We start from the raw sequence: 26,325 nt of genomic DNA on the forward strand, positions 1-26,325 counted from the left end.
TTATAATCCTGATTAACCGTCACGATTACCAAGGCAATTTTGAAATTTTTCATTCGCAATTTTATGAAACATTTCAATAATCAAATAATAATGACTTATACTCTTCAACCTGTTTAGTAAATCCTCTAAATGTAAACTTTACATCTCAACCGTCATTAGTTCACATTGGTTTTAAAATACAATAAATCTTAAAAGTACACTTTATCCATTTTGACAATGAATGTATTATCCCTTGCGGTCTTGATTACGATTGAGAAACCCTACTTTTCCAAATTTGTCTAACTGTAAAACTATAGCCCAACACCGTAGCAGTCATCATTTAATCCTTGCTTCCCTTTTATATTACATCCAAATACTATTGCATTAAATGCATGTCATCAGGTTAGCCATGACTATCGGGTTTTCCAAATATCGTTACTTCAGGAAAGTTTTTAACTGAAACTAGTCGAAGATATCAACTTTCCCAGATTGCATTAGGGCCATTTCACGTCAACGTCAACGAGCTCTTCCCAACATAATGCATTAGGAAGGTTAAATCGAATGCCAGAATACCAGAAAACGTTGCTATTCAAGCTCAAACTGCATGTAGTTTTGGAATAACAATAATTGTCTAAAATAAGCTTCTTTGGTATTTCGGTTTATTCCAGGACAAACAAACACACTATGAAATATTTCCAACAATTTTTCATATAACGTTTTTCTGAATCAATGTATACTTCGAGTTTATCAGTTTTTATTCGTATCAACTTATGAACCATTTCGAATCGCAGTAGGCTTTGCCGTGGTCGGTTGTGTTTTGTTTTGCTCGTCAAGTTTTTTTCGAGCTCCTGTACTTTGGTTTCGCGTAGTGGATAATGATTTGGAGGGTGCTTCGCCACCCGGGTTGTTCACAAAATAGAAACAAAATTCCGACGGGTGTTTGTTCCGAAACCAATTGTTGCAACGTTCGGTACCGTGTACCCTTCCTGTGTGTGCGAAACCGCTCGACCTTCCTGTATAATGGTGTCGCGTTAAAAAGTGAAGAATAAAATTGCCCAATAAACACGCTGCGTTGTCGAAACGTCCTAGCTGGGTAGTGAAAATTAAATGAACAGTGAATGCTTTTGGGTGTTAGGTACAACAGCCAGAAAGTCCACATGTCACAAAGGCTATTCTGCAGTTTTTGATTTTCCCGATGAGGAGTGGCAATAACGTGGAAAGTGTTTTCGTAGTCTGTGTTTGTGTTCTTGAGTTCCGGCGCTCTTCAGGGCAGTTTGTGGCAATGCGGCAATTTTTTGGTACATAATATGTTGGAACTCGTGTCCGTGGAATGGCCGGTTCCGATCATGAAATTTGGTGTAGTTAGTGGCACTATCATCCTAAATTATTGCCAAGTGTGCTTCGCAAGCACTGCTTGCCTGTAAATGTCAAAATTTGAAATCAAATAAGTGCCTACTGTGATGCGGAGAAGAAAATGGCAACAGGCAACTTGTTAAGTGGAATGTGCGTGTGGGAAGTGTTAAAAATTAAGCATTTTAAATGAAACGAAATTAAAAGCCCACCACAAAACAAAAAAAAAAACAACAAGGTGCAAGAAGATGGTGCTGCGATAAGGATGATTTTCCGTGAATATTGGGATTGCGGTTTCCTGACAAATTGGTGAGATCGTTTCAAGCTACGTTTTCTTCTCTTTCTTATTTCAAGCGACAACGTTTATGAACCATTCCTATTTACAACAACCACTCATACTCCCAGAGAACCATATTTTGTTTCATTTCAGAGAGCGAGTAAAGGCGCTTAAGCCTAGGCACAAGGGCCAGGACACAGACCAAATACCTGTGTTCCATCCCAGGAATCCAAGGACCAAGGGGCGACATTAACCTTCTTAGCTACGTCGCCCCCACCGATTTTTCACTTTATGCTATATAAAACTGAGCGGTTGGTACGAGATGTCCCCACTCAATAGTTTCATTACAAAATTCAAAACGCTGCACAGTAGGCCTGGCCGCTTTAATGCTTGTAATACATTACCGATGTGCTGCAAACATTAATAATGACAAGAAAAATGATAGAAATAGTCGATTCTATCATTTTCCAGGATTCTTTCAATGAATGGCTGTGTATGTGTAGACTAGACTAGACTAGACTAGTATCAACTTATGAACCATTTCAAACAAAGCTTTACTTTTTGCTGTGCAAAGTTCTCACCATTTCACTGATCAGCAATATCCTTGGTTGCCTTATTGAAAGTGTGATGTATTGGTGATTGAGTTGAATTGGAAGTATTACTTGGTCTGCAATTTTCGTCATATTTTCACTTTTATTTTAAACATAATAACATACAGATATTATACAAACAGATAAATTCAATGGTATTGCACAAGACAGCCAATGATACTTTGCGGTAATATGCATTACGCGTTGCAAGAAAAAAATGGAATCTGGGAAAATCCAGAGCGAACCACCTGGAAATTTTTCCTGCTTGTCGATCGATCGTAGGTAGCGGTGCAAAAGCCAGCATTGTTTACATGATTGATAATTAAACATCCTTTGAAACGTCCCCACTTTTCAGTTCAAACAGTTGTACAAGCCATGGAATAAAACAATTCATGATCTGTTTGTTATTCCATACAAGAAGTCATATCCCGTAAGGTAAATTGGGATTTCAATGTCGCCTCATCCATTCATGGAAACTGTAAGAAACCATAGTCGATAGGTACCTTTTTGCACTTTATTTATTAAGTACTCTGCCTTCTCTATCGGAGACTTATCCTTATAAGGGTATTCTGCTTATTTTATCAGAAACTTTTGTTTCGGTCGCAGGTATTCCGCCTTCTCAATCGGTTACCTGTTTCATAAGATCTCTGCCTTCTCAATCAGAGTCCGTGATACTTTGTTTGGATACTCCGCCTTCTCTATCGGAGTTCCTTTTGAGGGTCCTCTGCCTTCTCTATCAGAGCCCTGCAGAATTTGTGGAACTCCGCCTTCTCTATCGGAGTCCACTTCAGGATTAGCTGACTCTCTTTCAGAGTACAGTATCAATTTCAGATATAAACCTTTTTAAAATTTACCATTTATTCTTGAGCGCTTCTAATTATTCAATGATCCAGGAATTCAACATCTTGAGGCATCAAACTCCGGTTGTTTGGAGGCTCGACTGCACCATTGTTGTGACCGGAGGTGCCATTCTTGATCATCATTGCGCTCTTCATTTCAGTTCTTCACTGCTCAACATATTTTGACATTTGAGAATAGAAAAAGTCATAGCTTACCTTGATGAGATTTTTTTTCTCGTGCGTATTGATGATTTTTGAGTTTTGATAATGTCAAAGATAAGATGCAAGGAGAACAGTTATAGGTTCATGATTGAAGCTTTGAAATATAGTCTTGAAATAATCAACAGTTGTTAAAATAAGCATTTGAAGCTAAATCAATTGTACTGTAGTATACTAACCAAGATGCTGACAGTATATGCATGCATAGACAGCTTTTGAGAGCGTTTGATGTGCATTAAAGTAGAGGAAACAGTGAGACAGATAGGAGATTTCCAAAGAGTAAAATTTTCATCATCAGTTGGAGCAATCAACACCAATTTTAAAAAGTCCTTTACGAAAGAATCGGCATTGAGAATTGAATGATCAACGAAAGATTTTCTGCTGGTGTTAATTCTCACATCGTATGTTCGAATTTTCAACATTCTGGATGTAGATCCGTATATTATTATTCAACAAAACTTATTGGTTCTCTGCGTGAATACAAAGTTTCACTAGAGTTTAGTTGATTTTATTAGTTTTCAAGAAAAAAATGTTAGATAAATATGTGCCATGTCATTTCATAAAGTATTAATTTAGTTTTATTCTGTAATTGGCGGTGCTTCAAAAGTCATATTATCAAATGTAGAGCATGGTATTTAAACAAATAGGCACTGCAAAAAAAATGCATTGATTTGAAGTAAGTTGAGCAATGAGATTTTTTTTTTTCAATCTGAAAATTTGTACAATTGGAAAGATAAAAAAAATAACGATCAATCGTATACCTAGTTAATCAATAGGATGCATGATTGTTGTGTAAATATCAGGAAAAAATCTAAAAATGTTTAAAAGGAATATGAAGCGTAAATTAAACATTTGTACAATGCAAATTATGTACCGTAATAAATCAAGTTACGACAAAAATAATTCATTTGTAACATATACAACTCAACGAGAGTAGGAGAGGGAAGTAATGTTGAGAAGGATAGAGCAATCAGATCTGGTCAGATACATTGTGGAAAATAATTAACATAGTAGCCCTTGCTTTTAGAGCAATTGTCATTCTTTTAAAGAAGCATTTCAGTCTTTGAACGAACCTTATGAAGAGAAGACGCAAACATTATGGCTTTGGAGAAAACGTTGTACACGTCCGGTCACAACAATCGGTTCACCCGTTCGTGAGTTTTGTTGCCTCAAAGGAACTTCAAACTCATTTTTATATATAGATAGATATGGAAGCTAATATATAAATAAGTAATGCGTTGCGTTGTGTGATAACGGAGTAATTCGTAGATTGCATACTAAAAGTTGTCATGTTCAAACTTTATCCTCTTCTAATTGCTTATGGATTGCTATTGAGGAAGGAATAGCTATACAATCAGAGGTTGGAATAAAGACATTATAACTTCCATTGCCGGCCACGCCCATCTTCTCCGTTACGAGGATAGGAAAGGATGTGATGATATGACAGTTACTTTACAAGAGGTTAGCGACTCACTGACGCCCCCATAGGTGTCAAGGAGTTGGATATTTGGAATGGGTTGATTATGGATTCACTTTGCTGCCTACAAAGTGCTACCCCAGATCATCTTCCGTCGTCTGTCACCTAAATTTCATCCGTTGTTTTTCGCGGCCTACAAAGCGTCCAATGAGGCCTGTGACGTGGCATCAGGAAGCGCTGGAAGGTAATGTCCTCGAACTGGTGGCTGGGCAGTTACTGCTTCCCGAATCCATCCTGCAGGTCATCGGGAAGCTGCGTCGACACTTCAACCGCTCGGAACAACTGCTCCAAAGCCTGCTGGACAAGGTTAATTGGCAGAAACCACTGAGGGCGGACAATTTGAGTAGTTTTGTTCAATTCGGAAATACGGTGGAGCAACTCTGTGACCATCTGGAAGCCGCGGATCTACAACAGCGCCTTATCAACCTGCTGCTCAAAAGCATTGTCACCAAGCTACAGAGAGAAGCGCGAGTTGGTCCATTACCAGAGGGGCCGCCGGGAAACAACCCTGCGAACGCTAACGGATGTCTTGATGGACATCGTCACAGACGCCTGCGAAGGCAACATGGATGTCGAGTTTTGCCATCTCCGCCGTCCAAAGGAAGTTTGCAATCCAGGAAGAAGATGCCGAAGGAGTATGGTAGATCATACAGCCGCAGCGAAGCCAGCGGGTCGGCCGCTAACGCCGGTGAGGAAAAGGTTTGAAGTCCTGTAAACAATGTAGGAGGACAGATCATCGGCTACGACACTGCGGCGGGTTCAAGAAACTGCAGTATGCGAACCGGTTGAGGCCAGTGAATCAAAATTCAACCATCGCGCAACAATTATGACAATGTCGCAACCTGAATTTGTTGTGACAATTCACTCAATGCGACATAAGTTTGTCCCAACTTGAAAATAATAGAATAAACATCGTACACCACAAGTTTTGAGATTTGTATGCCTTGCATTGCGATTTTCGAACGGTAACTTCGAGTCGGTAAACACTGCAACTCTGTTGAAGATCTATCATCAAAAAGTTTTGACTTTGGGTTAGTAATAATTGATTATTAACGAGTTGAAAAATACGCAACAAATTCAGCTTCCGTTTTGTCTGCAACAAAAAAAATTCGAGATCATGTCATTATCTATTTCCAGTAGGGATAAAGAGTAATCGTCGCGCCTTCTTTTTTGCTTGTTTTGTGCCTCTTTTGTCTGACAATTCTCTTCACTGGTTGAGGCAGGTGAATCGGGAGAAGCTGTGCCGCGTGTGTCTAAATGAACATGGACGGCTATGGAGGGCAGTGTAAATTCAAAATCCGCTGCAACATCGGTGACTGCTGAGACTTCCACAATCCGCAAATGCATTCGGTCAGAAATAGGGTCGAACTAAGTGTACACATCCGAACAAACTGCACGGTCTTGTTCCGGATCGTTCCAGCGCAGCTGCACTACGACGGAAAAACAATTTCAGTGCTGGCGTTCCTGGACAAAGGTGCTTCCATCACGCTGGTGCAGACGCTGGGTGCATTCGGAGCACAAGAGTGATTGACCATTCGGTGAACGGGAAACATGTCGAAGGTGGAGGATTCCCGAAGAATGAGCTTGTGGGCGTCGGGAACAGGCGCAGCCGCCTTCAAGACGCGGTTGCATACGGTGTACATGTTGGGCAAATTGATGCTGCCGCATCAAAACATAGATTAGCTGAAGCTTGCCGCACAGTACGAGCATAGGCGAGGGCTGCCATTCGAGTTGTACGACGGTCAGCCGCAATTGCTGATTGAAGCGAACTGTTGTGGATTACGACCAACAGGGAAGCGAAACGACTTCAGCGAACGTCCGAAAAAGGAGCACCAGCAGAAATAAAACGCGACGACTTAACAATGCGGGAAAGAAACTTTTATTGACCGCTCTTCAGTGGTGGAAATTGATCGCGAACGTGTGCTTACGCGCTACAAAACAAAATGCCATCGCATCGCAAACCTTTGCTGTGCGATGGTGTTCGTACGTCTGTGGCTCACGATCGTACGACACGAACGCCAACGAGTGCATCAAATCATGAAATCAAATGTTGGTAAACTTTTTCGTCGATATCATTTATTGGAATGGTACCTGACCAGTATAATAAAAAACATCAAACTAATTACCTACAAAAAATGGCAACAAACCAAGTGTTCTACATTGTGATCCTTCTGGCGAACCAACTGCGATTCTGCTCGTTCAACATTTCTAGATTGAGTTTAAATAAGGGCGAAAGTAACATGAGAGAGTTCTCTTCATCGACTCTCTCTTCTTCAAATTAAAGTGACAAGATGCAAATATGTTTGCACTTTATGGCCATAAATCGCTAGGTTGCAATGCAATCTAGCGTCTAAGTGTAAAAAAGTTTGATTGAATTGGCATCTTGTCACTTAAATTTGCAGAAGAGACAGTCGATGAAGAGAACTCTCTCCTGTTACTTTCGCCCTTATTTAAACTCAATCTAGTTTTGTTTTGTGTTGGTTCGTCGATCCGGGAAATCGTGAACCGTTCTCTCTTTTTAAGTTCGCGAGCGCGTGAGCAAAGATTGTGTTTGATGCGAACCAAAAAACACGTCAAGCGCATGATTCTTTCCACCACTGCCGCTCTTCTCGAGTGAAAGAAAACTTATGAATAGGTAGCGACGACTGCATCGCCAGCTCGTCGTTATCTCGTTGTATTGGTGTCAACTTCGGGAATGAATACACTCTAAACTTGGGTTAGGCAGAAGGTGGTCAGTGTATACTTCCACACGAACAACATCGACTCGTTCGCGCCAATAGAAGCGAAGGTGGGTATTGCTGACTGCACCCCAAATTGGACTATCACACTATTTTTGGTACGCCTAAAAAGTGTGATAAAAGTGCACAATTGCCTCGGATCGCCTCGACGTCTTCGGTGCACTTATTCCTTGATTTACAAGGAATAAGTGCACCGAAGACCCCAACTCGATCCGACGTGGTCCTGCGCTGCAATCACACTTTGAAAGTGTGTGCACACTATTGTGTCAGTCCAATTTGGGGTGCAGTCAGCAATACTCCCATGGAACCGATTGTGATTCGCATTAAGGGTGGACGGTGTATGGACCGCGGCAAACAACCTCGGCGGCGGCTGGTAATTATCTCCAGCTACCACCAGCGGATAACCAACGAGGACCTACATAAGCTGCTCAAAAGTCACTAAACGCTGGAAGAGTCAGTGGTGGCAATTCCGCAGGAAACAGCAGTGGAGAAACGCGCCCAGTAAATACTGGAGCAAACCACCAAGCGCGTCGGTGACCGTTTCGAAACCGGACTGCTGTGGAAAACGGACGATCCACGATTCCCGGACAGCTACCCGATGGCGTTTCGTAGAATGAAGCAGTTGGAGAAGCGACTCGACAAGAATCTGAAGCTTAAAGAGAACGTCTGCAAGCAGATCGATGAGTACCAACAAAAGGGATATGCACATCTCGTTTCCGCCGAAGAGCTGGCCGGTGCTCCTGCCGACCAAACGTGGTACTTGCCAATCAACGTCGTTCAAAATCCGAAGAAGCCCAAGAAGATTCGTCTGGTCTGGGACGCAGCGGCGACCGTGCAAAGAGTAAACTCTATATTCACAGCTGCTGTCAGCACCGGACATGCTCGTCCCACTTGTCAAAGTGCTCTGCGTCTTTCGCGAATGGTAGATTGCTTTCGGTAGAATTTTGAAAGTGATGTTCCACCAGCTGAAGATTCACCCCTAGGACAAGCAACAACATTTCGTCTTCCGAACAGAACTGGAAGAACCGCCGCAAGATTCACCCCTAGGACAAGAAACAACGTTTCGTCTTCCGAACAGAACTGGAAGAACCGCCGCAAATCTACGTCATGGATGTGGCAACATTTGGATCGACGAGTTCCCCCTGCTCGGCCCAATACGTTAAAAACCAGAACGCTGAAGAGTTCGCCGTTCAATATCCCGAAGCGTCGGGGGCTATAATACGTCGGCATTACGTCGATGACTACTTCGACAGCGTCGACACCGATCAGAAGGCAATAAAGCTGACTCAGGAAGTCCGGTTCGTCCACAAAAAGGGCGGGTTCGAAATTCGACACTGGGTGTAAAACTCGCCGGAAGTTCTACGGAGCCTGGAAGAAGCCAAGCCGGTGACACCGGTGCATTTCAGTCGTGACAAACAGATGGCAAAGAAGAGAGTCCTGGGTGTGATCTGAGACCCAAACACGGGCCAACTCGCGTTCTCGACGATTTATCGACGAATTATCTCTGATAATTTTATTTCTTTTGCCGAGTTTTGCACAGCCAAGCGCTCGGTAAACGCAATTTAACGGAGATATCAGCAAAAAGTAACCAATAATGGGTGCCGCTATCATCAAGCGTTTAGCCGAAATTTCAGCACATGAACTTTAACCGAGATTCGCACATTTTAAGTGTGTAAGTCATAAATGATCACCTTTCTTAACATGAGCGGATCCGCATTTTCAATTTACTTGTGCAACTCGCTGCAGAATTTGCTTATTTTAGCCCTCATGTTTCACCGATTGACATAACGTGAAGTTAGCGTAGAATATTTAGAATATGAAGTAGGTAATCAAGTTGATATCACAATTAATTTTATTTTTCGTTAACAGTCTCATTTCTCATATACTCTTACAAATAAACTATTTACCATAGTGCTATTGAAGATGCTTCAATTCTCATCACCGCTGAAAACGCTCATATAAAGAGACTGTGTATCGTGCACGCGCTCAGTGGACTTTTGCTTAGCAATCAATTTCAGTAGCTCGGCTCCGGATAATGAACTTCCAATATCGTCCTCGTCGTCTTCATCTTCGTCGAGGGTAGCTGCATTTCTGCTAGTTAAACCATCACCTGACTGCTGATCAGCAGCATCACTAACATTGGCAAAATAGTCGTCTTCGCTAAGCTCAGTGATATCATCCAAATTAGTTCGTTTCCCATGCAGCGCCTTCCTAACCGTTACTTTCGAACATCCGACGCCGATGTCTCCAATAACGTCTTCCGAGTGTCCTGTCCATGCCAACATTTCCGCCAATTGGATTCCATTTGCCTCCGAGTTGTGACCGCTGTCGCCAATGCCACGTTCTACCATTTGGGGCCGCATTGCTGTGGTGGCAACTCCATTGGTGAGCGATGAAACACGGTCGCCATGTACCCAGCGGAGAGTCATTTCAGATTTTGTACTTGGTTTGGCATGACCGTCCGATGAACGCCTGAATAATTCCGAAGGCAGCGCGACACTCTTGCTCTTGCGTAGATTTGCTTTCTTGCTTTTTGGTCTCACTTTTCCCAACTGTTGCACTTTGTGGAGCAGCTCATCACGTCTGATGGGAAGAGATAGATGAAGAATGGTTGAAAGTTATCCGTTATAAGAGTGATGCCTCATGCATGATGTTCAGTATGTCAAAGATTGTCAGACGTCTATTTGTCTGTGACTAAACTATATACACTTTATACCTCAAGGGTAAACTATCTGTAGTAATACTTATTTCTGGTGTCCATATTGAACCGAACACGCAATTCTTGCCACATAATGTTACAAAAAAACTTACTGATTGATGATCGCGTTGCATTCCTGCTTAAGCGTTTTCAATTGCGCAGAATATTCCTCCTTTTGCATGATCAGCTGCTGTCGTAGTTGCTCAACTAGCAACTGCATTTGAATCCCTCTGTGACGTTCAATGGCCAACTGTTGCTGCAAGCATTTGACTTGCTCTGCAGCTTTCACCTTGATCTGTCCGTTCGTGAAGGTTTCCGGTGCCGATTGACTACTGTCGGATGATTCCACTTCTTCACCCAGTTTTACGAGTATTTCGTGTAGCGCTGCATTCGACATACCCGAATTGCTTCGTATATCGAATTTCTTGATGGTTTTGTTAACATTTAGGCAATCTACTAATAATTTGGCCCCAGTATCTGTCAAGCCGCAGTTCCGAAACTGTACTTGCCGTATCCACTCGTCATCTTTCAGAACTTCCGTCAGCTCATTTAGTCCTTCATCGCCAACGCATGGGTTCGAGCTAAGGGCCAAAATCCTCAATCCCTGCATCTTCTCCGTATCGACTTCACAGTACCTAAGCGAGTACTGCCAGCTTTGGGCAAACCGTTGGATTTTCTGATATTTGACCAGGTCGGCTAAGGCGCGACAACCTCTGGCCGTTAGCTGACATCCGGACACATTTAAGGATTCAAGATTAGGCAAATGCATTGCCACACTGCAAATGGCTTCGCAGCCGTCGTCACGAATGCAGCTTCGTGCTAAACTCAGCTCAACTAGGGAACCGTTTTGCTGAAGACCCTGTTAACGGAACAAATAATGAATATGTACAATAAAATACGCTGAAGTAGCTTTTTAGCCAGGGTAGGATAAGACCATGCGCGTAACTACAGAGAATTTGGCGTCTCAGGTCCAATGTCGTGCTCGCTTGTTATGCACCACAGCCAGCGTACATGACATTGGAGCAGAGGGGCAAAATGCGCTGTAGTTACACGCATGGATAAGATCACTTACTTTAACGAAGGTGGCCATGTGAAAACCTTGAATGGGCAAAGCTTCCAGAACGAGCGTCTTTATGATTTGGTTGCTTGCCAGAAAACTCTCTAAGCCATCCATGAGTTTAGTGAAAAGTCGTTTCACTAAAATGACTGGTCGATCCGCCACTTCGTCCATTCGTTGATTCCCATTTTCGATTACTGGAAAACATAAAAAATAGCAACAAACACTGCAAACTTGTCATCCAATCCCAACCTACCATCATTCAGGGTCTTCCTTAGACGAATGGCCAACCGTTCCAAAGAGGAGTCCTCTCCGAGTGCATCGGCTATTAGCTGCCAGTCGGTTTCCTTGAATCGGTCACCGTAGAAGTCTACCGTTTGCCAGGAATGGTTTACCTTAGTCCTACGGACACCAGCTCCACCGCCGGCATTGCCGACCAACTCGGTCAGTGGTTGGAAATTTTTCGCCCGACACAGCGTTAGGTAGCGCCGATGGAAGTTCTTCATACGGCGATTGGTGGTCCCGGTGCCATTCGGATTGAAGCTTGATGGGTCCTGCGGTTTAAGGCTTTCGGGTGCCATTTCCAATCGACGAGTTAAAAATGTATCAAAATAAAATGTATTTTTTTTTAGTTTTTTGAAACTAAATTTTGGTGATAAAAAATAGAAGGAGTGACAATCCGATGACGTGACCGACAAATGTGTGCTTTTTGTATGGCATAGCTTACCTTGATAGGTACCTTTCGCAAACCATGTGCCCTACATCTACCCTACATGTGCTCATAGGCAACATATGCACTACTAATCCTAGCTTGAATTAGTTCTATTCAATGAAGTAGGTTGAACATTGTCGAAGTTACTGCATCCTGCTCTTTCCCATTCGTCAACAAATGGTTAAGAGCAGGATGCAGCAACTTCAACCATGTTCAACATCTTCATTGAACAAGACTACATATTTGCTTCCACGGGTCAAGCGATGACAAAGACCACCAGCTATGAGTCTTTGTCTGACAAAGACCACCAGCTATGAGCTTAGCTGGTAGTGCAGCCTAGGCACCGTTGTCCTTCTGACTTCAGCTCAATTGAGAAGGTACGTCTCGAACGTCTTTTCACAAAGGAGGTGCGTCTCAAACAGGGTTTGTTCTGGCATCCAGCGGCTGAGTATGAAGCCAGTAACCTACTGTTCCCGAAACCCAAAAACCGTTACAGAAACTGAAAATGAAAGATTCGAGCTGATTTAACGACAACGACTGTTAACGCGAAACAACGGACAATAATTGGAACTTGGAATGTATTAACCTTAGCCCAGCAGGATAAACTGGCACAACCAGTCAGTAAAGCATGCCTTATGAAGTTTGAGATCCTAGGACTGAGCGAAGCCCGTTAGCTGAACTTTGGAGAACACAGATTGGCATCGGGCCAAATTCTGCTATACTCTGGCCTACGAGGTGATTACGCCCCTCGTCACCGTGGAGCTGGTTTCCTACTAGGCGGTCACGCCCACGCTGCGCTCATGAAGTGGGAATCCGTGCTGAAAAATTCATTTCGTCATATCTAAATTCAATCACCTACAGCTCATTTTAGAAGCTGAAAGTGAGAATATGGTATTCACGGTGAATATCATTATTTGGCATTTTTCAAAGGTAGTCCGTGACATTTACATCAAATATTCGAAAAATAGCGGTTTTTCCGTGACTTTCTTGCAGAACTGGTCTAGCCGCACAAGTTTTTCATATACCATATTCTCAGGTTCAGCTTCTAAAATGAGCTGTAGGTGGTTGAATTTATATATGAGGCTTTCCACGGACCAGCACGAATCCATTTTAATCGATGTTTTTTAATCTACTTGATATTTTTGTATACTATTCCCTTTTTATGTGAGAAACCATTTTTTCATATCAAAAGTTCATATTTTGTCTCGACTAACTTTCAATTAGGGCCTATGAAAAAATGGAACACGAGCAAATAAAAAATTATAACACGGAAACAGCTTGTTCGATCAAAAAGGTGTCTTTAGCAAAGTTGTAGAATAATATATTGCGGCTCTCAGAAAAATACACATTGAAAAATTTATTAAGTTTTTCTTCTGAAAAAAACTGAATTTTGTTACTAAAAATCAAATATCTCAAAAAGCTATTTTTTTACCTTCGTGTTTTTTTGTGAGAATAAAGTTCATTCTGTTAGATATCATCTCTAAAATTTTTATAGTGGTAAAAAAATGTACAAAAAAGTTATGGCACTTTGATCATTTTTGGTTGCGTGTTTTTTTAGAGTGCATGACGAATTTCCCGCCAACTAGATTTTGGGGTAGGCAGCACCCTCTCAGATTTCAATGGAATTGTGTAGGTATGGAGACTATGTACTTTAAAACAACGTTGCATTTTTTTGACTTTTAAAGCTTATTGACAATTTTCAATGTTATAAAAGTTCACATGATTATCTAAAAGTCACCCATACATAACTTTTTTGTAGGTAATGTCATTTTAAAGTTATATTGAGTAAAAAACGGTCAAATACTTTAGCCCTTTTCAAATATTAGTCTAGATAAATAAAAAAAAACAACGTGTGCAATCTTGCTTTAAAATACTTAGTCTTTAAACCTAAGAAATTCCATCGGATTCTGAGACAGTTTTGCCAAACCCCTACGGCGAGTTTGCGTGAATTTGTCATACACATACATATTTTTCTGAGAGCCACCATTTATTAATCTACAACTTTGCCGAAGACAATTTTCCGATCAAACAAGCAGTTTCAGAGATACATATGATTTTTCATTCGCATGTGTTCCATTTTTTTCATAGGCCCTATTTGAAAGTTAGTCGAGACTCCATGAAAAGTTTTAATATGAAAAAATTGTTATTTATATTTATTAGAACAGCTGTGCAAAATTATATGCAAATCAAAAATGCAAAACTAAAAAAGTGGATTTTTTTCGTGCTGCTTCGTGGAAAGCCTCATGTGACGAAATAAATTTTTCAGCAATGATGGGAACCTATTAATGAGAAACCATAGTAGTGTCCCGGAAGATGCAGCTTTCAACCACCCGCCTTTCGCTCCCTGTACTACTTCTCCTCTCATCGCACCGACGTTGAGCCAGGATTCTCAGCAGCCCAAAAGTACAAACCCTCCGTTAACGGTTTACTACCTACCAAAACGCTGGTGGTATGCGAACGAAGACGAATCGGTTTTTCCTGGCCACAGCTTCCAGTGATTATGACGTTATCGCCCTTTCCGAAACGTGGCTTCAGGCCGATGTAAATAATTCAGAAATATCATCAAACTACAATATCTACCGTTGTGATCGTAACAGCGCATCTAGTCGGTTCCGTAGAGGAGGTGGCGTGTAGATCGCTGTTAAGAGATCCATCCCCAGCGCCGTTGTCCGTCTCCAGAGATCTGACTCACTCGAACAAGTCGTAGTAAAACTCCGCTTCCCGTCTAAGTCTATTTTTGTCTGTGCTATTTATCTGAGACCAAATAGCGATCCTGCAAGTTATGCTGCACACTCTGACTGCGTTCAACAGATAATACGGAAAGCTGCTTGTGGGGACTCTGTGATGGTTTTAGGTGACTACAATTTGTCTCGCTAGCAGTGGTCGTATGATAACGATTTGGATTCTTTCCTTCCGACAAATGCGTCCTCTGAGCAGGAGCAAGAGTTCACCGAGAGTATGATTGCCAGTGGCTTACAGCAGATCTCCGATGTACGAAATTCTAATGACAGACTGCTTGACTTGGTCTTTGTCAGGAACAGCAGGGAAGCTAAATTGCTCGAAGCTCCATTATCAATTTTACCTCTTGACCAACATCACAAAGCACACGTTCTTCGTTTAACCAACGTAAGTGAATCTGCGAATCCTCTAAGTGTTTCCGAAGATTTCGATTTTGACTTCCAACCGATGTGATTTTGTCGCCGTTGCCGATGAGTTACGTTTTCTGGACTGGGATGAGCTACCGTGGTGGAATGCTGAGCTGCGTCATCGTCGAAACACTCTTCGAAAAGCCCGTTGCCGTTACCTGCGTCGCCGAACTGATGACAACAGATCCATTCTTCGCAGACTTGAAGCTGAATACGAAGAATGTGTTTCTTCATCATTCCGTGAGTACTTCCTCCGAATCGAAGACGAGGTTAAGACAGATCCCTCCTCATTTTGGAGATTCTTCAAAACCAGAAAAGACGCGCAGGCAATACCGTCCGATGTGTCTCTCGGTGACAAAACAGCTCACTGTAGCGAAGATTCTGTTGAACTGTTTGCTCATTTCTTCAAGTCGGTGTACAATCCTGACTCTCCCGTGGACTCAACGGAATTGTTGAATTCTTTACCGTCTTACTTTATTCATTTTCCACGTCTAACGTTTACCATAGCTGAAGTTGCCAGGGCGTTAAATGACGAAGATCCCTCTAAGGGTGCTGGATCGGATAAACTTCCTCCCTTATTTATCAAACGCTTGCTAATGTACTCGCTTTACCTGTTTGCCGGCTGTTCAACATCTTACTGTCAGAAGCAGAGTTTCCGGATATGTGGAAGCTAGCTGCAGTTACGCCTATACATAAAGCAGGTAATGTTCATAGCGTTGAAAACTATCGGCCCATTTCGATTCTTTCCTGCCTAGCGAAGGCACTCGAGCTATTCGCCGTCAAAACGATAAAACCACACGCAGAGGGCGCTGTTGTCCATCTGATTACACTCTCTGCAGCAAACGTCAAACTTCTTGCTCGATTCAAAACATTGAAAACATTTTAGTAGTTTTTTCCTGAATTCGCAGGGTTTTCGTTAATTTTTATCTAGTTGAGTGGTAGTGTTCATTTAGTGGTAGTGTTTCATTTAGTTCATTTAGTGCAATTTTTCAATATTTGTCGGCATGCGGGATGCTCAGAAGTGCGTTATTCCCGCGTGCGAAAATCGTTCCTTTGTGGGTTGTCAGGTTAGTTTTTTCCCCGTTCCGACAACTGGACATAAAGTGTATCGTCGGTGGACAAATTTCATGATCCTCTCCGGAGACCGCAACAAAAAAATCTGCAGTAAGCATTTCGTCGAGAGCGATTTCATTCAAAGTAAGTAGATAGTTTTTTAATGCCAGCGTGGATGTAAGTACGTAGTTGATAATTGTTTTAATTTTAGAAACACGGAGCAAACTGAAACCGGATGCCGTTCCGTCTGTTAAGATCCCTGTCGGTGGTGTGAGAACAGACCGGGGCAATGCGTGCTGTATCCGGCAATGTAGGCCACCTAAAAGGAAAGCAATCATGCACTGTTTCCCGGGACGAAAACCATTGAGGCGGCGGTGGAAAATTGCTGTTGGGATGAAAGACTCCGATGATCCGTCAGGCCTCCGGATTTGCAGTTTTCTAAGGTCTGAGTAATCAAAAAGAGAGCGTGATACTTCATGTGATTCATGCGAATTAGCTTACTGTTATTGACCGAACGTTGCAACTAGGGCAAGAACCTGCATCATAGTGGGCGTTCAAGCACTTGCTTTTTTTTTTTTTTTTTTCTGTTCGGGTGAGCCACTTGACGGACTTGCTTACTAGTCCGCGGTTAGAAAGTAGTCCTCGGAAGGGCGAGGCAGGTGGAGGCCACATGTCGGCACGTTCTTCTGTGTACTGGCCCTTACTTTCGAGAAGGTCAGATCGCTGTGCATGCGGTATCAGTATCAGTTCATGATACTTGCTGTGCAGTTGGATGCAGTCGTGGTGTCGACCCTACCTGTCTTCCGAGAAAAAAGGGAATGATAAGGTCATTATCTTAAATCCAATAAATTTATGACAAAACATTGACAAAATAAATGTTTAGAGTTAGAAATCATTGAAATCCTTTGTTGATTGTCTAACCTGAGTTCTTAAGATCGCTGCAAAATTTGTGATCAAATAAAACATAGAGTCTGGGACCTTTTCGGCAAGCCTAATTTTGCTCAGTCAATTTTGAATTGACTTGAATTTTTGTACATGGCTAGCTACTATACGTATCTGACATTGCCCCAAATATTAAGTAAATCGGTTGAAAATTGACAGTTTTAGTAGCTGGTGCCCAAAATAGGTGGCCCTGCCTAAATGGTCTTAGACCCGACATGTATGTAGTATTTCATTATTGCAGTAATAAAACAAAATCAACCATTCATCTCCCCAACATTCGGTTCGTGGCTGCAGTCCTCCACCGTATCCAACATTTGCCAGTTCGTCCTGAGCCTGGTCCGCCCAACTTGCACGTTTACTTACAGGTCTTCTTATAGCATCCACATCTCTTGCAAACACCAGCTTTGCAGGATTATGGTCCGGCATTTTCACGACATGCCCTGCCCATCTTATCCTGCCTGCTTTTGCGACCTTCCGGATGCTCGGTTCGCCGTAAAGTGCAGCAAGTTCGTGGTTTATATTATTTATATATTAACCCTAAAAGGGATACCTTCATGGCCTCAGTTTCGTCACCTCGCTGAGTGTGATCCATAAAAGACGAGCTCTGAAAGGCTACTATTGTTGTATTATTTGTATTAAACATTTATTTTGTGTGATGGACCAAAAGTTCTAGAAAATATTGTGGATTTCGCATCTACTGGATTGGTTTCCAAAATAGCATCATGGATCATAGACTAAACTACCAGAAATGCCAGACACCTTCTAGAATCTTGTGTGAAATTTTTAAAAAATAGCTTACATATTCTGGAATATTGTATCTTTTGTTAACTGCCAAAAGATCTTGAATCGATGAACTAATGGATAAGAAAATCAGCGAGATACACTTTGTCTAATATCTCTTAATTAGTCGAATAAATTAGCTCCGAAGTACTTGGTATTCATGGTTATGGTGTAAAAAGGACAAAAATAATATATCTACTAAAACGGGAAAACCGGGAAAAAGGCGGGAATTTGGAACGACCGGGAAAAAAGCGGGAAATAGCCGGGAATTTGAGATGATTACCGGGAAAATGATTGTTGAGAGAAAATTGCTGAACGATATCTGTATTAGCAAGCTAATTTCAAATGATCGATTTCATTGAAATCTTTTGCAGTTTTTTTTTGCAATGAATGCAAAAACTTATTCTGATGTAGCAATTTTTGCTAAGATTGCATCAAAAATCTAGTTGAAATGCGGTATCTTGGTTCCTTAAGGACATTATATGACGAAGCCATACCTCAAATTTTCAAGAGCACGAGCTGAATGAACCAAACCACGGATTGCGCTGAAAAGTTGATCGATTGGTCACACCCCGGTGGTGACCAATCGATCAACTTTTCAGCGCAATCCGTCGTTTGGTTCATTCAGCTCGTGCTCTTGAAAATTTGGGGTGTGGCTTCGTCATATATTCACCTTAATATACCAACATTACATACATTTTGCAGAACATGTTGTTCAATTTTTTTAGGAACGCTTTTTTGGCATAGACATAGTTGTTCAAAGTCGTAAGATAGGATAAAAACTTCATATATTTCTGGAAGCAAACACTTACGAATTAGAGAGTTAGAGTTGGACAAATTTATTTCGACTCGTTTGAAGACTTAACTTAAATTTCCAGAAAACTGTTCAAGTAAAATTTAAACATTTCAGAAGGAGCAGTGTACCAGTCACGTTTTTCTGTTCAACGTTCACATTACAATGCCACGACAATGTTCATCTTATCTTCAACATAAGTGTAGAATTAGCAAATTGTTAAAATACACATAAATAGGAACAAACAAAAAAATCTTCAACATGACCTGACCATCCAGCCTGGTATTCGGCGACGAAGGACTCTTCAAGAGGTCTCAATCTGATTTTTCATCCTCCCAAATCTTTACAATAATCTGGTGGCTTGATTGATGTTGCTGCTCGCTTCGGTGCTTAAGAAGTTCGACCGGGAACTCGTCCTTCCTAGTAGCCTTGCTTTCTTCAGCTTCTTAAGGGTCTGCTTAATCTCATCCAGTATTGTTGGTCCCACTGCTTGACTGTAATCAATTATGATAATCATGTTTCTGGGTACTCCTTCACTGCTACCATTCAACAAATCTTCGAAGTGCTCCTTCCACCTAGCTGCCCCATTATCTATCAGTAAACTTCCTTCGAGGTCATTGCACATAGCGGGCACTGGCGTAGTCTTGTGCCGCGCACCATTGACAGGTGGATAAAACCTCCGCATATCGTTCCTGTTCATGCTTTCCTGCGCTTCAGTAATCACGCTCTCTTCGTGCTGTCGTTGGGTGTGTGTTCTTAGTGTTTAGTGTTCTATAAGCACTTCCACAGTTATTAGCTGAGAGCTTCCGCTGCCAATAACCATGGTGTATGTGTATATCGTAAGGCAGACACGAAAATAAACTATAACCTGGGAAGTGAAGGAAATTTCCTTAACGAAATGTTCCTGGACCGACCGGGAATTGATCCTGTCGCCCTCAGCATATTTTTTTCCTTCTTTTAAACATAGACCGTTCTCTCTGGTAAATTTATAAATTTTATGAAATTGCCAAAATAGGGTATGTGTACCATCATTAATCTCACGCTCCCATATTCATCCTATTCGAAAACAAGCGATTACGGCACCGATTGATTCCGTTCTTTTTGTTTTCATGGGTGCTCACTTCTAACAAAAAATACAAAAATAAGAAACAAAACAAACAGCGCTTCAATCCTTTGTTTTTCGTAGAATGAAAATGGGAGCCACATGCTTAAGAAGGGAACCAATACCCTAGTTGTTATTTAATGCTGATATTTAAATCACAAATGTTTCCTTTTTATAAGCTATTCTTTCTAGTTTCATTGTTAAAATAGTTTTGGCAATAATGGCTGAAAAATGATAAAACAACAGATCCGTTTCCAGTTTCTTGTTGAATTGCAATTCATCCTTATGACAATTCGGCCTGATGACCATTCGGCCTAATGACTTTCAACCTAATGACCTTCGGCCTAATGACCATGCATCGGGTGTTACATACTCCAAAAATGTCCATTTTGAAAAACCGGGAAAAGTTGAAAAATCGTACTGGGAAAACCGGGAAAAAGACGGGAATTTCAGAACTGAAATTTAGTGGCCACCCTGCATATTGTTAGTTTTCATAAAATTCCTGTGAATTTGTAATTTGTTATTTATAATTTTGTTGAAAACAATAATCTGCTAGTATACACTTTGTAAAAGGTCAGCATTATTTATTGAAAAATAATTTCCCATAGACTGGTTAAAAACTAATGCAAGATAACAAGTGATTATAATAATAATAAAAAAAAATATTGAAATATTCTTCGTAAGATATTTCAGTAATCAAATGTCGAATCGAAATAAAATTTCAGGGCCTTATACAAGGATATTGTAGCTTTCATTTGGTACTTAGAGAACCCAATTCGGTTGACAGACGGCTGAGATATTTATTATGGTACCCTTGGTCAAAGATCTCTCAAAAAGTTAACCTGTATTACTCCCAAGTACTCTTTGAAAGATATCTCGGTAACCAAATGTCCAATCCTAATGGGTGTAAGAAGGGTAAAAATACTTTGAATATAGCGTAAATGGACAATAGGGCTATAAGTTTATTATAGTCTTGTGAATAATATTTGTCAAGAGTTTAATGTCGTAACTTATTTTTAGCATATCTTTTATGAATGTAATTTTGATTCATGTGAAAATACCAGCCCCTAAGCTGTGAAATTTGCAAGTGTTGAAGTACGTTGGTTTGTGCAGAAGAAAATGGCATGAATTTCACAATCTGATCTTAATTTCATCAAAAAATAAAAATAAAATAAAAACTGCATGTTTCATATTTTTTTCTACAAAATACAATAAATAAGGATAATTTGCTTCTTACATTTTTTTTCCTAGGTCAAACCGTTTTCGATCTATAGCAGGTTATTAGTGTACCGATTCTAAAGTACGCAGGCTTCATATGCAATATGAATTCCCAAGAGGGGTTTCAACATGCTGTGGTGCTAACATCGCCAAGTGCTTTATATTGGGATTCTGGAGAAGGCTTCGGATGGTGATGATTTCAAGGCAATGCGAAATTTTAATTCGACTCTCATAAAAAATTATAAACGTATGAAATACAACGGAAAAAATCGAAAAAAAAATATCAATGATGTGAAAGAATTTCAATCTTGGACAATTAATGATGCCAGAATTAGATGATTTCTCGAGGAATTTGTCCAGGGAATTCTCCACGGATTCCTTCAGGATATTCTCCAGGATTTTTTCCAGGAATTTCTCCGGGAAAGCTCCATAGATTGAGTCAAAATTTTTAGACAGAAAATTTCTATAGGAGTTCTTGGTGTAATCTACAGAGATTCCTCCAAGGATTCGTGCATGTATTCCTCCAGGAATTCCCCCAAAAAATTTTCCAGTAATAATTCTTCCAGAAATTCCTTCAAGATGCCTCCAGGGTTTCTTCCAAGAATTTCTGCACGGATTCCTACAAAAAATCCTAAAGGGATTTCTCCCGGAACTTTTCTTGGAATTTCTCCAGGAACTTGTCGAGGAATTCCTCCAGGAAATCCTCCACGGATTCCTCCAGGAATTTTTCCAGGAATTTCTTCCGGAACTCCTCCAGGGATTCATAAATGAATGTCTTCAGAAATTCCTAAAAAAATCCGCCAAAAATTCCTCCAGGAATTCCTCCTGTAAATATTCTAGGAATTCCTCCAGAAATTCCTCCTGTAAATATTCTAGGAATTCCTCCAGAAATACTCACCAGAAATTCCTCCAGGGATTCCTCCTGAAATTTCTTCTAGAAAAAAAATCGTCTAGGAATGTCTGCCAGAATTCCCCCAATATTTCCTCCAGGAATTACTCCACGGACTCCTTCAGATAATCTTAAAGGAATTTCTAACAGATGTCTTCCAAGAATTCCTACTGGAATTCCTCCATGGATTCCTTCAGAAAATTATCCAGGAAATTCTCAAGGAATTTCCTCAAGAATTCTTCCAGGGATTCGTCCAAGTATTTCTTTAAGAAATCCTTCTAAAATTCCTCCACTAATTCTTCCGGAAATTTCTCAAGGAAGAATTCCAGAAATTCCTCCAGAAATTCATCCAGGAATTCCTCCAGAGATCCTCTAGGAATTTGTACCAGAACTCCTCCAGAGAATCCTAAAGGAATGTCTCCCCGAACTGTTCCAGGTATTCCTCGAAAAGTTCCTTCATACATTCCTGCAGAAATTTCTCCAGGAAGCCATACATATTTCTACAGAAATTCCTCAAATAATTCCTTCAGGAATTCATCCAGTAAATACTCCAACAATTCCTCCAGAGATACCTCCTAAAATTTCTTCTAGGATAAATCTTTTAGGAATCTCTGCACGCAGAAAAATGGCGCTTGTTTAAAACAATAAAACGCATAGTTGATTTTCAAACTGAGAATTTACTTATTCCAAAGTTATATTTAATTGTTTTCATTTAGAGTTTATCGATAAAAACAACCGATTACCATCATTTTATATAATGTCAAAAATTTAATTTGTTTCAACAAAATAAAAAACAAGATAAAAATTATAGACATGGTCCGAAAGCACTCACACATCTATAAAATGCTTACCCCAACATCGCCACAACAAAGCAGGTGTAGCAAATCCATCACGCCAACTTCCAAATGCAGCTTTGGCCGTGATGGATAACGCGCAGGTACTCACGACAGCATCCACAAAAAGTTGACCGGCTTCGCCTTTTTTGTCTTTTTTTAGTCGTTCTCCTCCCTATCCGCTTACTGACGCTCTAAAAATAGATTTCCGAACTGCCGCAGTTGCCGCCGTCACCAACACAATCACATTCCGGGTTTGTTAGTGGCAAAAGTGCAGTCGTTTGAATCAATCCATAATTTCATGTTGAAAATACCATATCTCTGTTTGTTTTAACAAACTGTCTAAAATTTCGACAAATGAAAATATTTGTATTATCAAACAATAGAACAGTTCTGTTTAAACTAGAAATCAGTTTGTCGCTATAGTAAACTGGAAAATCGGTTGATTTGAACTAGAATTTAATTGTGTTTACAATTTATTTTTCTGCGTGTGCCAGAATTCCTCCAATCTTTTTTCCAGGGATTCCTCTAGGAATCACTTCACGGATTCCTCCAGAAAATCCTAAAGGAATTTCTTACGGAACTCTTCCAGAAATTCCTCGAAGAATTCTTCGAGAAATTCCTCCCGGAATCGCTTCAGAAATTTCTCGAAGAGTTTCTTCAGACATTCCTCCACAATTTTTTTCAGGAAGCATCATACATTTCTCCAGGAATTCCTCAAATAATACCTCCAGGAATTCTTTCAGCAAATACTCCATGAATTCCTCTAGGAATTGCTTCACGGATTCCTCCAGAAAATCCTGAAGAATTAATCATAGAACTCTTCCAGGAATTCCTCGTGAAACTCCTCTGGTAATTTCTGCCAGAATTCCCCGGGAATGTCTCTCAGAACTCTTGCAGGAATTCCTCGAAGAATTCCGCGAGGAATTTCTCCAGGGAATCCTCCATAGATTCCTTCATATATTTCTTCAGGATTTTTTTTTTCAGGAGTTTCTTCACGAATTCATCCACGGATTCATTAATGCACTTCTTCAGATGTTCCTCAAAACATTCCTCCAGGTATTCATTCAGAAATTCCTCGAGGACTTACAAAGATGCTGTCTTCAGGAAAGTTATTCAGAAGACCAAAAGCAACAACTTTTCTGAAGGCGGCATTTTTGTAGGTGTTAAGGTTTTAGAGATACCGAGGTGAGTCAGGGTGATGCAATATTGTTGCAATACTTTTTGTGAGTCCGTACTTATGACGGGTAGTGAATACAATCAATTAAAATTTGCTCCGCATCTACATCTTTGCATGTGCTAAAAGTCCGCAAGTGAGCCAGAAAAGAAAGCCTATAACTGTAGAATTGCTAAAAATACACGGTTATGTCCACCAGATCCAACGTTGCGATCGAAAAAAAAAATACCTGCAAGAATCCGGTCGAATGATTCGGAGATTCGGAGATCACCGCCTTATGTTCGCAGACGACTTGAAAATGTATAGGATCATCAGCTCCGTCGTCGACTGCATTGCTCTGCAGCAGGACATCGATACCGTAGATAGCTGGTGTGTATCTAATGGTATGCTGTTGAACGCCGGGAAATGTAAAATAATAAGCTTCCGCAGATCTAGGCCTCTAATTAGCTTTGAATACACCATAGACGGAGACAAAATTGAACGTGTTGAATCTATAAAAGATCTCGGAGTGATTATGGATTCAAAGCTAAAGTTCAACGAACATATATCTCTGACAACGGCTAAAGGTTTCTCGCTGCTAGGCTTCGTTCGTCGTAATGCCGCCGATTTTGATGACGTGTACGCTCTCAAAACCTTGTATAGCTGTTTTGTGCGTAGTGTACTCGAATATGCTGTGCCAGTTTGGGCACCATATCATGAAACTCAGATACAACGTTTAGAACGAGTTCAACGCAGTTTTTTGAGGTTTGCGCTAAGAAGGCTTCCATGGAATAACCCGCGGAGACTACCACAATACGAACAACGATGTCAGCTGATACGACTGGAAACTCTTCGTGAAAGACGTAAGTTCCTACAGATGATGTTCGCATTCGATATTTTATGTGACCGTTTAGACTGTCCAGATCTTCTACATCAAGTCAATTTCTATGCTCCGGCTCGTCGTTTACGTCACCGACAATTGTTCTGGGTTGCTCGGCATTCCACAGCGTATGGTCAGCATCACCCGTTTGAGAGATGCGTTTGCTTATTAAACAGTGTACCATGGTTTGATTTTAATTTAACTAGAACGACTTTTAAAACTAGGATTAGGCAATTAATTTAAGTAAACAAACAATCTGTACAGCTATAGCTGAAGATGAAGTTAATAAATAAATAAATAAATAAATAAATACTTCATTTTGATTATCCTTTCTTCCTTCAAACCGCCCTCTACATCTACATTGATTTTTTTTGGGGTCAGTACACAGCACATGTCTTTGACGCGCTTCGCTCCCCAGGCTGCAGTTTTGTGGGCTTTTGACATACCCCATGCTTGGGAAACATCAGTACACGATAGGAACTCGACCCGTTTGTGCCTGAAAGATCAAATTTTGTGGTTTAGGTATTGAACGAGCATACATATACTATTATAGTCCTAGAACAAAGTAGCACGTACTTCGAGGCCAATATCTCAATTTTAATATTTTTTATACTAGAACATCTAATAGGTACAGCTGAATAAACTGTAGTGTTAGGAATTGGAATTCAACTACTGGCTTGACTACTGGTCTACTCTTGGGTCTACTGCAAATCCGGTGGATTGGTTAGAAGACAATACTAATAAAGTTAGTGCACCTTGCCCCAATTATGTTCAAACTAGAACTGAATGTTCAACATATTGTTAATGGTAATATTTCGGAGAATATGTATGTTAATTCAGGTTCAAATCTGAACATAGTATGTTTAAAATTTTAGAACTTCTTGTATACTTACTTTTCAATGTAAAGCAGACAGGCAATAATGTGTTTACATTTTGCTGTACCTGCTTTGCACGTGCAATTTAGTATCCATTCGGATACAGATCCAGGTCCAGGTCCCAGGTCTAGGTTCACTTGATGCGGCGAATGGCCCGGATGGGAGCTTTGGGTAACATACGCTGTGATATGCACACTGCTTGTATTTGTAGTGCGGTAGCCCAAACAAATTATATGATTTGCGTCAAATACCGCAAACCCTTCCTTTATGGGGCGTACCGAGTCTCCAACATAGTCCAGGATATCGACGATTGTAATCTCGACATCACGATCTTCGGGAACTAGAAAAAAAATACAACTCGGTTACATTCGCTAACCTCAAATTGCATGAAACATTTCTGGATCTCATTTCTTTAGTAGTCAACACACTAATTTCAACTTAGTTTACGACTAATCACTAAAAAACAATAGTTTCTACCTTTCGCACTTGGATTCATTGCTGCTTATTTCGGTTTTATAACTAAAAACACTTATTTTTGAACTAAAATTCCCACTTGCGAACCGTCACCGGAAAAAAACCAAAACATTCATCTAGACGATAGTTTCCACACTGCCATGGAGATGTCGCCACCATACATTTTAGTTTTGCCCTTGAGAGCCAATTGGTTCATGAAAGAATGTACCTTGCTGCCAAGCCCATAATTTCGCAATACCAGCATGGCT

At 40.7% G+C, this 26,325-nt stretch overlaps 2 protein-coding genes across 2 annotated transcripts; both read right to left on the reverse strand.

Moving 5' to 3' along the window:
* Nucleotides 1-9,303: 9,303 nt before the first annotated feature.
* On the reverse strand, nucleotides 9,304-11,946 carry LOC115267084 (protein Cep78 homolog). Its single transcript, XM_062848747.1, has 4 exons — nucleotides 11,481-11,946; nucleotides 11,240-11,421; nucleotides 10,281-11,026; nucleotides 9,304-10,052 (listed from the first exon to the last, which is right to left on the reverse strand). The coding sequence occupies exons 1-4, from the start codon at nucleotides 11,803-11,805 to the stop codon at nucleotides 9,398-9,400; spliced, it is 1,908 nt and encodes a 635-aa protein (XP_062704731.1). The 5' UTR covers nucleotides 11,806-11,946; the 3' UTR covers nucleotides 9,304-9,397.
* A 6,572-nt stretch (nucleotides 11,947-18,518) lies between these two features.
* LOC115267022 (uncharacterized) lies at nucleotides 18,519-25,965 on the reverse strand (the record flags this gene model as incomplete). Its single annotated transcript, XM_062846466.1, has 2 exons — nucleotides 18,519-25,224; nucleotides 25,622-25,965. Coding segments are annotated over 2 exons (558 nt in total), but the record flags the coding sequence as incomplete, so codon positions are not given.
* Between the last annotated feature and the right edge of the window lie 360 nt (nucleotides 25,966-26,325).

Source organism: Aedes albopictus, chromosome 1 (genome assembly GCF_035046485.1).
Source record: "Aedes albopictus strain Foshan chromosome 1, AalbF5, whole genome shotgun sequence".
NCBI lineage: Eukaryota > Metazoa > Arthropoda > Insecta > Diptera > Culicidae > Aedes > Aedes albopictus.

Coding starts and splice junctions, on each gene's coding strand:
- LOC115267084 (XM_062848747.1), bottom strand. CDS start 11,805: ATGGCACCCGAAAGCCTTAAACCGCAGGACCCATCAAGCTTCAATCCG. Junction 11,027..11,239: donor ACATGGCCACCTTCGTTAAA/GTAAGTGATCTT, acceptor TTCCGTTAACAG/GGTCTTCAGCAAAACGGTTC. Junction 10,053..10,280: donor TGCAACGCGATCATCAATCA/GTAAGTTTTTTT, acceptor TCTTCCCATCAG/ACGTGATGAGCTGCTCCACA.